The sequence below is a fragment of the Prunus avium genome, chromosome 3, assembly GCF_965620075.1.
Source record: "Prunus avium chromosome 3, drPruAviu1.hap1.1, whole genome shotgun sequence".
NCBI classification, from domain to species: Eukaryota; Viridiplantae; Streptophyta; class Magnoliopsida; order Rosales; family Rosaceae; genus Prunus; species Prunus avium.
Window position 1 is genome coordinate 8,888,229 of NC_142286.1, and position 16,406 is coordinate 8,904,634.

Genomic DNA, 16,406 nt, shown 5'->3' on the forward strand with positions numbered 1-16,406 from the left:
AAATTTGGTCCTCCAAGTCCAAGCATTGTTTTTGACATTGGAAAAGCAACAAATTACACAAAATTAACCCCTTAAATTCAAAACAAGAAAGGGCAGTCTTGCATTTTCTCATGGATGAGGATAAGAACTCTAGGAAATTCACCAAACCTGTCTTAATTCTATGTCTCCAACTCAGATACAAATTTTACTGCCAAATCTAAGAACTCATGGCATGTAAAATTCATTTCACTAAAATTGGTGCTCCAAGGATTTTATTAGTCCTCGCAATACGAACAAAATATCATACCATTACCCCCTCCAAATTCAAACATTACAAGGGCAATAACGTAATTTTGTTCGAGCACAGACTTTTATTTTTATTTTGGTATGTAGAGCACTCGGCAAGCCCAGCACTCAAAAACAAGTATTAAAGCGCCAATGGTGTCTCAAGCTTTTAGCTTTGTGTATAAAAATGGGGTGTTGGTTTTGTAGAGGCATAACCCAAAAACACCCAAGTACAGTAGAGATACTGTACCCGATTTGAGAGCCCAAGAGTGAACCAAAATTCATAATTTTGGTCAGAATACGAAACTGCCCATTTGTAACTCTCTGCTTGCATGCCCAACACTTTGCCTTAAATCCCTAAGACCTGCCTGTTCTGAGTTGGTAGCTTTGTCACTTTTTGATATTTGGGGAGTTATAAAAAGGGTCTAAGAGCTTGCAGTGCAATTCTGCGTTGGGTTTTCTCTTGAGGGTCTTTGAGTTTCTCAAAAACAAAAGAGAAAGTAAGGGTCTTTTAGCTCTTACAATGTCTTCCTCTGAGCAAGAGCTTGAGGAGCAGCTTAAGGAGACTGGAAATAGTCTCCTGAACACTCCTTCTGCCACTGATGAGCTTCTCAAACTTCTTGATGTAATGCCCCCTTTACCCTCTCTTTGTATTGCATTTTCACACACAATATGCATGTTTACTGGGTTATTTTTTGCTTTGATGAAATTCTCTGGAATGCCGAGTGAATGAAGGCTGGGAATGGGTTGATCATCATGAATTACTGACTGGGAGTGTTTTATAGGTTTCTTTTTCTTCTTTTGAGTGTGTGCATCCGGTTTTCTTTTGGGTTAATTGAGTTCATTAGAATACAAACGAATGATGACTTGAGATGGGTTGATGATCATTCTGTGAATTCTTCAAAGTCAGGGTTACCATTTGTTTATTGAAAAAATTTTGGTTTTTTTTATTGCGGTTTCAGTTTTCATTTATTTGTTTATTTGGGTTAAAAAACAAATCTTTTATGGAGGGAAATGTGGTTTCAGTAATTATGAGGGCTTTGTACATGTTGATATTTGTTTCCTGTACTCCGAGTTGTGGTTTAAATGAACAGCTGAGTTTTATTTTTCAATTGCTTATATGTAATCCTTAATTAATTGACTGGCGCGATGGTTATATGTTAAACCAATTGCAAGCTGTTTTCTAGCTATGACTTTTCGTTTTTGAATGTTTAGATGTGCACTGTTGCTTATTACAAGATGGCGTGTGCCTGTATATGTGTTGAATGGCTTGATGGTTAAATGTTAAACCAGTTGTGAGCTGTTCGTTGGCTATGATTTTTCATTTTTGAAAGTTTGATTTATACTGTTGTTTGTCAAACGATGGCGAATGTATACTGTTGCTTATTAAAAGATGATGTGTGTGTGGTGTAGGTGTTTGCACCTTCTATGACCTTATGTGAATTCTTACTTCTGAATCTAATGAGTTCTATACATTTCTAATAAGTAGTCACTGAGCATTCTTAGTCAGATTTGCGATTGTATGTAATGGTTTAATGTAATGATTACTATGATATATGTTTAAATGTAACTAATCTGAAGTTCGAATCTGTTGCAATGCAAATGTTTGAAGTTATGTTAAACATAGCTATATCTGATTTTTTGTTTGTTTGTACCTTTATAGGTTTTAAGATTGACAATACCTGACATCCTCTGTTTCATTCTGTCTTTTAGGATGCTAATGATTTGTTGGACAATGTTGAGCAAGGACCACCCAGATCCATGCAAGATGCACTTCTACCCTTAATGAAAGCATTAATTTCTAATGAACTGTTGAGGCACTCAGATGTGGATGTGAAGCTTTCTGTTGCATCTTGCCTTACTCAGATTACAAGAATAACAGCACCGGATGCCCCATACGATGATGAACGGATGAAGGTATAACAGCTCCAATAAAGTCTAAGATTCTAACTAATCATTAATCACTTTGAAGTTCTACAACTTGCATCATCAAATGCTCCTGTTTAAATTTTATGGCCATTAGGACTTCATTTCCCGTTTATTGGTTGCACAGGAAATCTTTCAGCTGACTGTAGCATCTTTTGAAAATTTGTCACATGAGTCCAGTCGTTATTATACAAAGGCAGCTTCCATTCTTTGTATTGTTGCGAAGGTCAGGTCAAGCTTGTTGATGATGGACCTTGACTGCGATGCCTTAATTCTCGAGATGTTTCAACATTTCCTTAAAATAACCAAGTAAGAGCTTTATCGATGCTGTTTAAAATATTAATAATTGACTTCTCTTGCGGTTCTTTGCTGGAAAGTGCTTTGTGGTTGTATCGACAACAAAACATATTTTAAACTTTCATTATGGACTGAAGTTTGAAAAGAAGTTGTTTAATTTGTGTTTACTCCTAATGAGAGATCAAGTATTTGAACATCCTTTTCGTTTTTTTGTTTATAACTTATTCATTTAAACAATAATCTATGAAAATAAATAATCTTTGTGTCTGCGGTGCGTTTTGATTTTCATGATAACTTGGAGCTTGGTTTTCTATTTCATTTTACATGAGTTCATTTATTTTTTTGCAAATAATTTACAACTTATGGCTTCTTCTTGCTTAATGTTTAGGTCCAACCTTCCAGATGCTGTATTTTCAGCCATGGAAACTATTATGACAATGGTTTTAGATGAAAGTGAAGAAATTCCCTTGGATATTCTAAAAGCTCTTTTATCTAGTGTTAGAAAGGAAAATCAGGATCAGGTAATACTCTTTGTCTTTACATCTTGTTTTGTTTTGTTTTGCTATGTTCCTTTTTTATTTTCCTACCATTCCGTTTTGTTTATTTAAGAGTGTATGCCTGTTACTCATTGTTTCAGACCGTTTCACCTATTTCTTGGAAACTGGGGGAGAAAGTTATAGAGAATTGTTCTGCTAAGCTTAAATCTTATCTCGTGGAAGCAGTGAAGTCCGTGGACATTGCTTTGGACGATTATGCTGAAATAGTGGCTTCTGTATACCAAAATGGATCTGATGCCCTCAAAAATGATAATGACAATGATTCTGGGAAAAATCTGGTATGCCAAACTTGTGATATTGTCAGCACACTTGCATGTTTAATAAGTTTAGAGTACGGTGTATGGATTTTTTTTGGGTGTGTTTTGCTGATTCTATTTCCTTAACTTGGTCTTTGTATGTTTTTTTTAAAGCTGAATTCAAAGCCCTAATTTTCTTATTAATTAAAAAAAGAATGAAATGCCTGTTCGTATGTATTCATGTTTCTCTCTCTCTCTCTCTCTCTCTCTCTCTCTCTCTCTCTCTCTCTCTCTCTCTCTCTCTCTCTCTCTCTCACTCTCTCTCTCTGAGGTGATCACAGCATCAAATCCTTTTGAACTAGAAAGCTTGTCGTCTCCCAGTGTTCAGTATCCCATGATCCATTTTGTGCACTCTGGTGTCTGCTGTTTGAGTAGTATTAAAAATATATCGTCAGACCATAGTGAAAATAGAGACTAACGTGGTTACTAGAAACAGATGATTACACTGAATTGATGATGCTAGTGAGTAAAACCATAAATTTGAATAAAGTCAACATGATAGTCAGCCGGTTGTGTTGATTCTGATTGCACACAGTACACAAAATAATTGTTGACATTCTTGTTGAATGAAATAAAACCATCCTGTGCTGTCTACCTAGTTATTCTACTGTGTAGATTGTTTGAGAAATTGGCATAGTACTGCTTAGCTTTAATTACATGACATGTTAGAAACAAATCTTAGGAGGAATGTTGTATGATATAGCTTATGATATACTTCTTTGTGCATAGGTATTTGTGTGTTGAAGTGGGTCCATTGTCTACGCTTGTGATTAGAAACATAGATTGGAAGTTCTGAACGATTTGCAATGTCATGCTTCAGGAAAATGAAAACAAGTTGATGAAAAGGACTTTGAATGAAGCATCCAATTCCCATGTATGTGACTGTTATGCTCATTTTATATTCCCTCTCTTCTCTCTCTCTCTCTCTCTCTCTCTCTCTCTCTCTCTCTCTCTCTCTCTCTCTCCTTTGCATTAATTGGAACTTACACTCATCCACAAAGAAACTTCTCTGTTAAACAGGTGACAGAGGGACTTTCATTCGCTGAGATACTGGATGCTTATCGAAAGAGGGGAATTGCAGCCCCCGGTGCTGTTAATCCTAGAGAAGCTGGCAAAACTGCGGCTGCTCCTACAAGGGATGAACACAATGTCAGACAAAAAGTTTCTAAACAATTACAGCATTGCCATCTTACTAAACATTCCAAGTGTATTGATTCAAGAGATAATGCTCAACAGGACAATTCAGGCTCGCTGAAGGCTACCAAATCAGAAGTTGAGCCATACTCGGGTCCCAAAAAGAGAGGTCGGAAGCCGAATTCTTCAAAGAATTCAGAGGAAGGCCATGACCACGCTCAACCTAACAATTCATTCTCTCCGAAGGCTGTCAAATCAGAAGTTGAGCCATACTCAGCTCCCAAAAAGAGAGGCAGGAAGCCAAATTCTTTGATGAATCCAGCAGAAGGCTATGACCATTCTTGGATACATTCTGGGAGAAAAACTCAAAAACGCAGAAAGTCTAATGACAAGGGATCTGATGCTTCACCTGCTGAAGGTCGGCTTCATGGAAAGGCTGCTTTGCATTTAACACTTGAAAAGGTGACTGAGCCACCAGGTTTAGAACCTAAACCTGAAGGGGACATTGTTGCTTCTTCTCCACTTCCTCAAAATAACCCTCTTGGTGGAACCCAACGCAGAAGGGGTCGACCAAAAAAGCAGGTTGTGGCCGATCATTCAGCTAACCCTGGTCCCCTTTTTGCTGTGAGGCGAGAGTTCTCAAATACTCAGGCTGAGGAGAGAACTGCACGAAAAACAGATACCCATCTGACTCAGGGATTTAAGGAGACCAGTACCTTTGAAGCAAAAGCACAGGGGCATCCTAGAGCTCTAGAACATGCTGAAAAGACAAGCGAGGAGTGCTTGCTTGCTTCCATACCTGTTGTCACCGAGACGGAAGCTGCCGTCCCCTTTGATCCCGATGAAAAACCACAGCAACAGTCAGCTTTGGATGTTGCATCTGGGAGTACCAATGATCAATCATATGTCCAAACGGGTACTAAGACACGTAGGGGGAATGCTACTTCTGGTAAGGAGAGTACCGAGGCATCTGGTAGTAAGGTACTTCAATACTTCTTTAATGTTGATGCAAAAATAAATAGATATTGGAATTTTAAGCTGTCACCTGTAATGGCTTTTTTCTTTCTTCTGTTGTGCCAACTATCCATTTTTCAGAAGATTTCTAAGTCTGCGACAAAGTTGAGTGAAGATAATGAAGGAACACATAAAGTGGTTCTGAAGAGGAAGTGTACCACTCAAAAGGAAGAGGTAAGAATTTTTAATTTCATTTGCAGTTTACAATTTGGCCAGTTATAGTTTGGTGCTCAATCATATTTTGAACATTTTTCTTTCTTTTCACTAGAAGTATACTGTGGGTAATGGTCTTTTTTCTGTGGTCATTCAGCTCAACTGTTCCTTGGGAAGCTTTGTCACTGGATAATTTGTAGTGAATAATTAAAATTAATAAATGTTGAAAATATTGCTTACATTACATGTTGTAATGTATTAAACACAAACAACTTTGGGTGGTCCATATTCTGTGTTGGCCCAACTTTACATTTGAATTTAGTAGACCCTATTAGCATTGTCCTGTAGATGAAGCAGTGCAAATGAACTATGTTCTTAATATTGTTATCGAATAATCAGACATGATACACCTAAGTGTAAATCACAGTGACTCATGCTAAAAGGTGTTCTCCATCTCTTCCCCTTTCTCTTCTTTTGCTGGAAGATATGGAAAATAAAATGCTATTTATGCACTCCTTTTAATCTTTATATGTCATAATGATCAGTCCAACAATAATGGACTAATAATAGTATGAACTAACACGGAAGTCAGAATTTTTATTATATGAGGGCAGAATTTTAAATATGTTCTAAAACCTTGGTAATTTGAGCTTAGTGGTGGCATTATGTAAATAATTGTACGCTTTGTTTTGATTGATGACTATGAAAGTATTGAACTAACCCAACGCATTTTAGTAAGAATATTGCTTCTTATAAAAATGCTTTTTCCCCTTTCTTTTTCTTCTTATGCACCTTAATTATATTTTGAAAAGAAAAAAAAAACAGAAACAGTGGGGTAGGGATAATGTCTTTAGGTTGCAAACTGTAGATGTAATATCTTAAGAAGCTCACATTGGATTTGAGACAGTGGTGTACTTTCCGAACTTGGGAATCCTCCAAGCTTAACACGTATCCCGCTTTGTATTTATGTTTGTTGTAACTGGAGAAGTAAAATAAGGAGCTTGCATTGGATTTGGGACCGTGGTGTACATTTTCTGAACTTGGAAAGTCCTCTAAGCTTATACACGTCTCCCTGTAGTTATTCTTGTGCCAATAGTTACATTGTTGGGCTGATATGGTTACACATTCTTTTCAATAAAGTTGTTTAACCTTGCTAATCAATTATCACTAAAAGTGGAAATACAACATCAAGTCTTTCATCTTAACTACTGTGTTCTGTTACTAAGTTGCTAAAGTTTTGTGTTTTACTACATGTGGAAATAATCACCTTCCTTTATCATGAAAATGCTTCAATTGATATGTTGCTTGCTTCATTTACTCTTAAATTAAGCGGTTGGTGGATGCTTTATTGAATACCAAGGGTCCACTTTTCCTCCTGATATATCTAGGAACTGTGCAACATGCTAGACGTGTATTTTCTGTTAGTGAGCAATTGATTACATTGTCCTTACTACTTTTTGTATATTGTTTTAAGAACTTGCTTCCAGGTATGATATTTCTGTTTGTTCTAAGTTCTAACCTCACACATCCTATTTTATCTATTAATTTATTGATATCTTAATATATATTTATTTATTTATTTATACATATTTTGTAAATTAACTTTTCCCCTTCAGGCGTCTCACATGCCTGATCTTGATGAGCGATTGGTTGGCAGTAGAATAAGGGTTTGGTGGCCAATGGACAAAGCGTGAGTATTGCAGAACTGATAATGAAAATGACATACTATGATATTATTGTTCATTAGTCATCATTTACTTTCATATAACGTCAATAGTGTTCATGTTGCCTACCTTTGCTAGTTAGTTCCTTTAGGACTTGCAAACATAAGATAACAAAGAAACTTTTGCTATAATTAAAAGGCTCCTTGAAATTTAGTTGATTTGAGTGGACACGATGAACTACGCTGGGTTTAGGGGTTTATTATCTATAGCTTGTTTGCCATCACTCACAACATGTTTGGGGAGTAAAAATGGTGATTGTGATTCTTGGGTTTACTGTATTTTGGATTGGTATTGTTTGCTGAGAAACCATATTAAAATCTGTTGTTGACCCGATACAAGTAGTCATTAGTTTAACATGAATTGTAGGAGGTTTCCATGCGTTATTTTATTATTGGTTCTGATCATCACTAGACACCCCGTTGTTGAAATTTCTTGCTTCTCAAGTTGCCAGAAGATCCTGAATCCTCTTCAGCTAGTGTTCAATTCTTCATGCCATTTGTTCACTGTTTTTCTTTGTTTGTCTACGCTAACGTCTGTATCACTGGAGTAATAATCAGAATTGATTGTTTTCTTGCATGAAATGTCTTTCTGTGCAGGTTTTATGAAGGTGTTGTTTCCTCTTACGACCCTGCTAAAAAGAAGCACTTGGTGAGTTGATTTTATGGTTTTCATATTATATTGTTTGTCTTCTGTTGTGTATCATAAAGTGAGTTGAAACTGTTGGATTGAATATCTCCCAATACCAGTGTCTTTGAGTTCTAGACCATGATCTCCTTGGCCCTCTTGTACTCTTTGTAGTAACATCAACTTTTCACATCATCTGATCATCCAGCCTGGCATCTCCTATTTAACCCCAATTATGGTTCCTTTCATATTTTTTCTCGACCGGTATGCATATTGTTGTTTTTAAATGTTCCGTTCTTTAATGACTTCTTTCACAGGTGTTGTATGTTGATGGGGATGAAGAAAATCTAAACCTCAAAAAGCAACGTTGGCAACTGATCGATGATGTTTTACCAGATGTATGTATTGTGACTTAAATTGTACTTTTCTTTTGTTTATAGTTTTCACTCATTTGTTTTAAATTTATTCTAAATTTAATTATCCTCTGTAATTTTTGCTGAAGTTTGAACAGGTCCAAATGGAGAATCTGCCAAAACCTGAAGCTTCTTCTGATACGTAAGCATTATTTTTTCAAACAGTATCATTGTAGTTCATAGAAAATTCAGTTTAGTAGTTGTGCTTGTGCTTCTGAAAAGTTTGTCTTTTATAGTAAAGCTGGTCATTGCAAAATTAATTTTTTTGGGCTGCTTTTTGACACCTTTGTGAACCAAAACCAATCCTTCTAGTCGTATTTATTCCTCAAGTTCCCTTGTTATGTTCTGGACAAATCCTTGGATTTGATTCTTTGGGGTTTGCACAACTACACGGGCAAGGTTTTTCTTCAATATTTAGCACAACTATATGACACTAATTGGCTCCCTTACTTGTGAGACTTTTGAAAGTTTTGTGTCACTGTAATTTTTTTGTCATTTTTTTCCCTTCTTGTGTTTGATATAATGATGCAGATGCGCATTGCATACTGATTACAGACTTTAATGTCCTAACCAAAGAATCAATGCAAAAGGCTTAATTTAGTTGACTCCAGAAATGTAAAAAAGAACACCTTTAAATTCAATACACCCAAAGTTCTGTGAAGAGTGTACATTGCTCACAAATCACTGTTTCATCCTAAATGGTTGATATCATAATTGCCTTGTCTAGCACTCTGTTGCTGCTTCCATGTACATGTATGTTTTATCTTATGTACCATTCGGTTGTGCATTTTGATCAGACCACAAAAGAGAAAACGGAGAACAAAATCAGAGACATCCAAACAAGAAAACGCTGGGTTGTCCTCGAAAAGGTTGGTTTGTACTTTGTATACTTTCTTCCTCGAAAAGGTTTATTAGACCTTTGCCCTGAGGATGCCACATGAGCATTCAACCAACAAGTCCGCAGAGATATTTGGTGTTGGTGGTTTTCATATTTTCATGTACTATTATCTGCTATTGCTCCTTAACTGAAACTTCTTTTGATCTTTTGAAGGATATCTAGACGTGGAGTTTCAGCTGGCATATCCATTGTTGAGTGTATGAAGTCTGGCAGTAAATCTGCAGATTGTTCTACGCTAGGAGAGCTTAAAGTTATTAATGGTGAGGAGGATGATCAGTCCAAGGAAAATGACAGATTGAAGGATGATGGCCAAGTGTCTGCTGGCAAATTGGAGGCAGAAACGAAGACTGGTATTGACTCTGCACAGATAGCACCTGAGACTATGACCTCATCTAAGGGAGAGAGTCCCAAACTTGATATTGAACCTTCTGGTGGGGAATGTGCCAAAGAACTGAAAGAATTGAGTGAGTGTGCAGGGAATGCGATCCATCCCTTAACCTGAGTTAGATGAGGCCGTGTATAGAGATGACATGTAGTGATGGGAAGGCTCAAAAGCACATGATTTTTTCTCTAGTACTGAAAGTGTCGGTTAGTCTCTGTTTTGTTCCTTTTGTAGACACAGAAACATGCACCCGGTGGTTTTTGGCCCTCTGATGTAGGTTTTTAATTAAGTGTCTTTTTAAACTGTTATGAAAGGGCTATTTGCTCTCCCATAGTTTGTGCTTTACCCATTACCTAGTATGGTTTTTGCCTTCAAACATGAGTACCATATGATATCATATATGAAGTCTTTTTGAGTATATATATGTCTTAGTACTCTCTCTTTCTCGAACACATACACAAAGCAATATAGATGTAATCTTAGGGATGAATGCTACATTAAACTCAAGTTATTTTAAAAGCAGAAAATGTTGAGAGCGTTTTGCTCATATGATTCAATCTTATGTTTTAAAGTTTAAACCTATGTTTGGATTTACCTTGGACTGGATAGTTGGTCCAACTTAAAGCAAAATACAGGACAAGGTGGTGTTATTTTTTAAATGGCTGGGTTTGAACCATACTCAGACAACAAAGAATAGGCATTGTGAAGTGAGGTCCGTACTACCAGGTATTCCCCCTGTCCTCTTTGGCTCTCTCATGCTCTTTCAATTTTCTGTAAATGGTTCATTCATTTTTTGGTTTCAGTCACCCAATCAGAGGTTGATGCTCTTCTTCTCTAAGTTCAGTGTCTCATTTCCTAGTTTTTACTTCAGTGCTCAATAAAGCAGACCAGAAGAAATGAAATTACTTGCAGCATCTTAATAAATAACTGTTTTTCTTTTTCTAAATATGTACACAAAAATGAATGGATTGTTTGGAGGGATTCTTCGGATCTAGTCTAAACTAAGTTGAGGATTTAACTGCAAGGGGCTTGTAGCTCAAGTGGTTAAGAGTAGTTATCCCTACACTCGAGGTCCCGTGTTCGAATCCTCCCTCCCCCAATATGGCTTGTACCAAAAAAATAAATAAATTATGTCCTCAAGTTGAGTCCTCCAATTCAAAGTCTCATTAGATTGATTTTGTGTACAACTTGTTTACTAATGGAAGTCTGCACAATTCGTTTTGTTTTAATTTACTTTGCTTTCTGGTCATCATTATTTGGAATCTGGAATATGAATTGCTAAGGTTCTTCAAAATGTTTATTTATTTATTTATTAATTGTATTCAGGGGAGAGGGAGAACAAGAATTGAACTCTTACTGTGAACGTAGGGAAGAAACGCCACGTCTGAACTCAATTAGAGTGCTCTTTTGCTTGGCTTGTAAGTTTCTATCATTTGCTGTATTATTTTGCCAGGTCCTCTTTTTTCCATCTTATTTTATTAAAGATGGCACTGGAAGTTTTGTTTTAGTTGATGGGAAATGAGACTCAATTGGTACCTGATTTATATTTGTATAAGATCATATGTAATTAATATAACCATCCTAGGCCTTGAAACTATATAAAGAAGTCCATTGTAAGGGGCTTGTATGTCAAATGGTTAAAAGCAGTTACCTCTACACCTGGGGTCTTGCAATATTGCTTACAAAAAGAAGCCCCTTTGTGACTCTTGTTCTTTGTGTTTGCCGAGTTGTTCTTCTTTGGCTGCCCATAAAATCTGGACATCTAATCATTCTTCGTGTAGGACATCTAATCAGTCTTCGTGTAGGGCATGTGGTGTTTATTGCAGGGGTGGTTGAACTTGAGACTTGAGAATGCCTTTTGGTGTTTAGCTCTTGGGCTTTCTTTTATTGGGTCAATTTCTGTGAAAGAAATGAGTGGGCTAAAACTAATAATGAAGGTTAATTAGAGAAGTTCTTTCAGAAAAGAGAAAAGAGAGCTTCCCCACCCCCCACCCCCACAATTCTTTAACCTTCTCCTTCTCCCTTTTATCACTTTCGTTGAAGAGTTCATTATAATATGATTCCAACGTTGAACTTCTTTCTTCTCTCCTCTCTCCTTAATTTCTAGTTTTGATTTTTCTGATTTACTTTGGGTTTTTGTACACTTCCTTGCAAAGATTTGACTGTGCTGGAAAATTTCTATGATTTTAGTTTACATTTTTTCAGGAAAACACAAGAATCTCCGTTTTATTTATGTATATATTGTCACTTTTAAACGTCTTGATGATGTTAATATCATTACTAAAAACCCCTTGTGAATGGAAATCAAAATACTTTTAACCAGAAATTAAGAAGCCAGAAGAACCCTACCCAAAAGAAAGCCATTATTACCTCATATTAACAAGAGCTTTTCCGCATGAAAAGGAGGAATGATGGCTATCTGGAGAGTTACAGCTTTTCCGCACAGCTTCATGGGCACGGAGCAAAAAGTGTAGGAATATACAGATTTATAATTCCAAGTCTGAGTTATAATATTGGTGAAGTTGAAGGGACGCATTAGTAGAAACGTTTGATAAGATTTAATTTTATTATTATTTTATTTGGATATAACAAAGTTTAAAACACTACCTGTTTGGGAGTGCTTCTGGAACAGTTTAAAGTGCTTTCTGACAATCAAAAGCGCTTCTGATAGCATTTGGCAGAAAAATTTAGAAGCACTTTTGGGTCATAGAAGCGCTTTCTGGAGAAGCACCTGTCATGTGCTTCTTCAAGAAGCACTCCCAAGTGCTTTTCCAAGAAGCACTTCGATTTCTTATGAAAATTTCAACGTCTTTATAATAAAAGTGCTTTTGGTAGAAGCGCTTATAAGTAGAAGTGTTTCTTAGAGAAGCAGTCCCAAACGAGCCCTCCGTTCGGATGAAGGAATTAAAAATTGCATAGAATTCTTAAATGACGGAATTTAGATTCCTATCATTTAAATTTTTGACAATTAATAATTTCAATGTATGAATTTATGCATGTCAAATTTTGTAAATGACAAATTGCGAAATGATGCGTTTTTTTAGTGGAAATTAAACTTGGGAATCTTGATCTCCAATTTTCACAGTTTTGTCCGCGCATCATTTAATAATTTCAATGCCAAAGTTACTAAATAATGGAAATATCAATTTCTCCTCTTCTAAAAGTGTTTCCCTGACAGACATCCAATTATCATTATGGCAAATACAAAATATGACCAAGTGCTCAAACAAAGTATTGATCATCAGTTTAGCAAGATAATAACATAATTATAAAAGTGTTTCCTTGTTTTGGACAAGAAGTCTGCTAAGAAAACCAAGAAAATAAAAGGGAAAAAGACTTACTTAATTGCTTTTGTTGCTGGAACTGTTATAACCAGGTATTAACAGTGGTCGAAGATATTAACAATGATTGGTGGTATTAACAGTGGTCGAAGATAGAAAGTGTATGAAGAAGATAAGAGAAAGTATATGAACAAAAGAAGTTTTATTGATTTGAAAACTGGAGGAAGTACTGAGATTTTTTCTTCTCTGGTATTGTTATTGTACTTTCTCTCTTCGGAGTTACAAACTAGATACACTATTTTCACCGACTCTACTAAGAATGGCTAAGGATGAAAGGAGAAACCTTTCTGTCTGATACCATCTCTAACTCTCTCTGAAGTTTCATACATCACATGCCAACAAACGATTCTTCTGCCTTTTAAGACAAAATACACTTAAAATATATATACAAAGAGACAAAACACTATTTCTGATACTGTTGTTGCGTAGTAATAACTGTTGGGCATATGCAAAGCGACAACGTCTTCACATGGTCTGGTTACTTGAAGACAAAATATTTGCATGCAGGTTTGGTTTCTTCACATGCTGCTTTGGTTTTTGGTGAAGGAAAGAGCTCTAGGATTTACATGTCTTTGATGCTAAATATAATGGTTTTTTCATCATTTTGAAATTTTTTTGGGTGTTTTTATAAGCTGCTTGCTTCTTTTGGGTTTTTCACTAAATTCCTATTCATAGAAAGACGAAAATGGTATTTTTCCCAAACATAAAGCAAGTCATGATCGTACCATGGGGGCTGCATTAGAAATTGCATTAGAAACTGCAAGGTATGAGACACTGTTGAAAAGATTTACACATATTTCATCTCTCAGAAGTAACATGTATATTGTGGGAACTGAATTTTAACAAAATCTAGGCCAAATATTTCTTTCCATTTGGCGATTATTTGATTTGGGAATTCTCATCAAATCCCTAATCGATTTAAATCTCCTAAAATTAGGAAAAATAATTCCTTTCCCAACAAGGATTATTTTTCTCCAAACCCTAGCCATCTGAGGCTCTATAAATACGAGACTATGCAAGGCATGAGGTAAGCCATTTTAAACTCTAAAAATACTGCCGAAATTCCCTCATAGCTGCCACCTCCCTCTCTCTCTTGCACAAGGCTCCGGTCACCACACATGGCTCCGGCCACCCGATTCACACCATACATACATCTCCGTACCCTTTGCTAAACTATTGTTTCTCTATGAATCAATTGAACTAACTTAGGCATTGGAGGGCCTTCGGCCAACACCCCCTGGGTGTGGTCTTTTTGCTCTGATTGATTTTGCAGGGAGAAGGAGTTCGAGGAAGGAGAAAGGGGAATCTATTGATAAAATATTCTAAGGGACGAAAATTACTCCCACAAATTGGTGCTTTCATTGAGAGCGCGAAATAAGACTCAAAGCGTTCTCCAAATACATTTTCCACACTTTGTTTCAATCAACCATGATTGATACAAGTCATACGAAGAGTAACACCACGACAGGCTTGTCTCATGGTTTCGGGGTGGAAACCTCGCTACAACTGCACGGGATAGCGGCTGCCAGCGACTTGCAGCAGCCTCCCATGGCTGCCACCGCGTTCCAGCAGCTCCCCGAGTGGCTGCCTATGTTGTCCAACCACCTTCGGTAGCTTCACAGCTGCTATGGATAGCCGCTACAACCTTGCAGCCATTGGAAATGGCCTTTAGGTAGTTTTTCCGATCCAAACAGCTGTTGTAGCAACCGAACAGCCACCAAATTGTGAGGCTAGCTCCTCGCAGCCACGAATCACCTCCGTGGACCACCAAATAGCGGCTGGAATTGCCGCACTACTCGCAGCAGCACCAAGCCATTGCCCTGTGGCCTCCTCCATCATGCAATCGCAAGGCCTAGGCGCTGGCACAGCCACCTATGATGGTGCTGCCATTCGTGGCTACCACAATGCCTTCTCAGGCCATTCCCCGATCTTGGAGCAAATCCATGTGCTCCCTCCTTTGCAACCACACTTGACGTATGCACCCATGTATGCATCTAATGGAGCCCTAGCCCATATGCCATTGGGCCCGATTCACACCTCTCTTCCCGACCTACGCAATCAAGTGGGCCTTAACTCACGAGTTAATCAACTCACACAGAGGGTCGACGACCAAAACAATCTAATTGGCCAACTACTCAGGCAGAACAACTTGAATCAAGGACCTGACCTTGGATCCCGTGACGAGGAAAGAATGACCCACGAGCATACTGGTGAGCATTTAGAGAGATCCTAGACTGGTCAGACAGAGACAAACGGGCAGGGGGAGAAGAGAACGAGATCGTGTTGAAGAAAATCAAACATTTGCAAGCCGTACTTTGAGCCGGTCGAAGATTTGTTCGAGGTTAGGTCTAAGGACCAATGTGCACGCTCGCTTGGGACCACAAGGAAGTATCCATTCTAGACTGGGGCTTTGTGCTGCAAGTATTATTGGGTCGATTTCTGTGACAAAAATGAGTGGACTAAAACTAATAAGAAAGCTTAATTAGAAGAGTTATTTTCATAAAAGAGAAGAGATAGCTTAATTAGAAGAGTGAAAACCTTTATATATCATGCCACCATATCACGCAATTGACAAAGTTATACATGGATATTGGGTGAGAGAGTTATAGCTTATGGTGATTTGACAGTTTTGAAAAGCTTGTTTTCTTGTTCATTTGTAAAAGGCTTATTATCACAAAACATCCCTGACGTTTGCGAAATTATCACATTGCATCCCTAACATTTTTTTGTATCATTAATGATCCCTAACGTTAATACAGGTACTCTTAAATAGTCCCTCTGTCAAAAAAACCGTTAAATCCAAGGGTATAATCGTCAAATCAATCCAAAACTATAATTTTTTTTCCTTCCCTTCTCTCTTTCTTTTCTTCTTCTTTCTTTTTTCTCTCCGCCTGGGGCTCACTCTTCTTCTTTCTCTCTCTCTCTCTCTCTCTCTCTCTCTCTCTCTCTCTTTGTCTCCTCTAGCCACCCAAACCACCACCCCGACCACCAAAGCCACCACCGTGGGATCTTATATCCCTGCCCCTCTCTCTACTCTGTATGCAACTCTCTCCCTGCCCCCTCCCATAGCCCACCAACCCATCCACTCTAGCCACCCAAACCACCACCTCGACCTCCATAACCACCACTGTGGGATCTTATACCCCTGCCCCTCTATGTACTTTCTCTGCAACTCTCTCCCTGCCCCATTCCACAGCCCACCAACCCAACACTCTAGCCACCCAAATCACCACCCCGAGAGAAGGAAAGAGGAAGAAAAAATAGAAAAAAGAAAAAAAAAAAGTGAAAGAAGGAAAGAAGAAAAATGAGGAACAAAGAAGGAAAGAAGAAAAAAAAAAGGGAGAGAAAGAAGAAACAGCGAAGGAAAAGAAGAAGAAAAGAGG

The 16,406-nt window shown here is 37.6% G+C and overlaps 1 protein-coding gene across 1 annotated transcript; it reads left to right on the top strand.

Annotated features, from left to right (window-relative positions):
* The first annotated feature begins 409 nt into the window (after positions 1-409).
* Positions 410-10,100, top strand: LOC110763387 (Tudor/PWWP/MBT superfamily protein). Its single transcript, XM_088250933.1, has 14 exons — positions 410-889; positions 1,978-2,181; positions 2,318-2,499; positions 2,876-3,008; positions 3,125-3,322; positions 4,161-4,214; positions 4,361-5,455; positions 5,570-5,662; positions 7,258-7,331; positions 7,962-8,013; positions 8,307-8,387; positions 8,492-8,544; positions 9,200-9,271; positions 9,454-10,100. Exons 1-14 carry the CDS (start codon positions 788-790, stop codon positions 9,800-9,802), a joined length of 2,742 nt encoding a protein of 913 aa, XP_088107059.1. The 5' UTR covers positions 410-787; the 3' UTR covers positions 9,803-10,100.
* Positions 10,101-16,406: the final 6,306 nt, after the last annotated feature.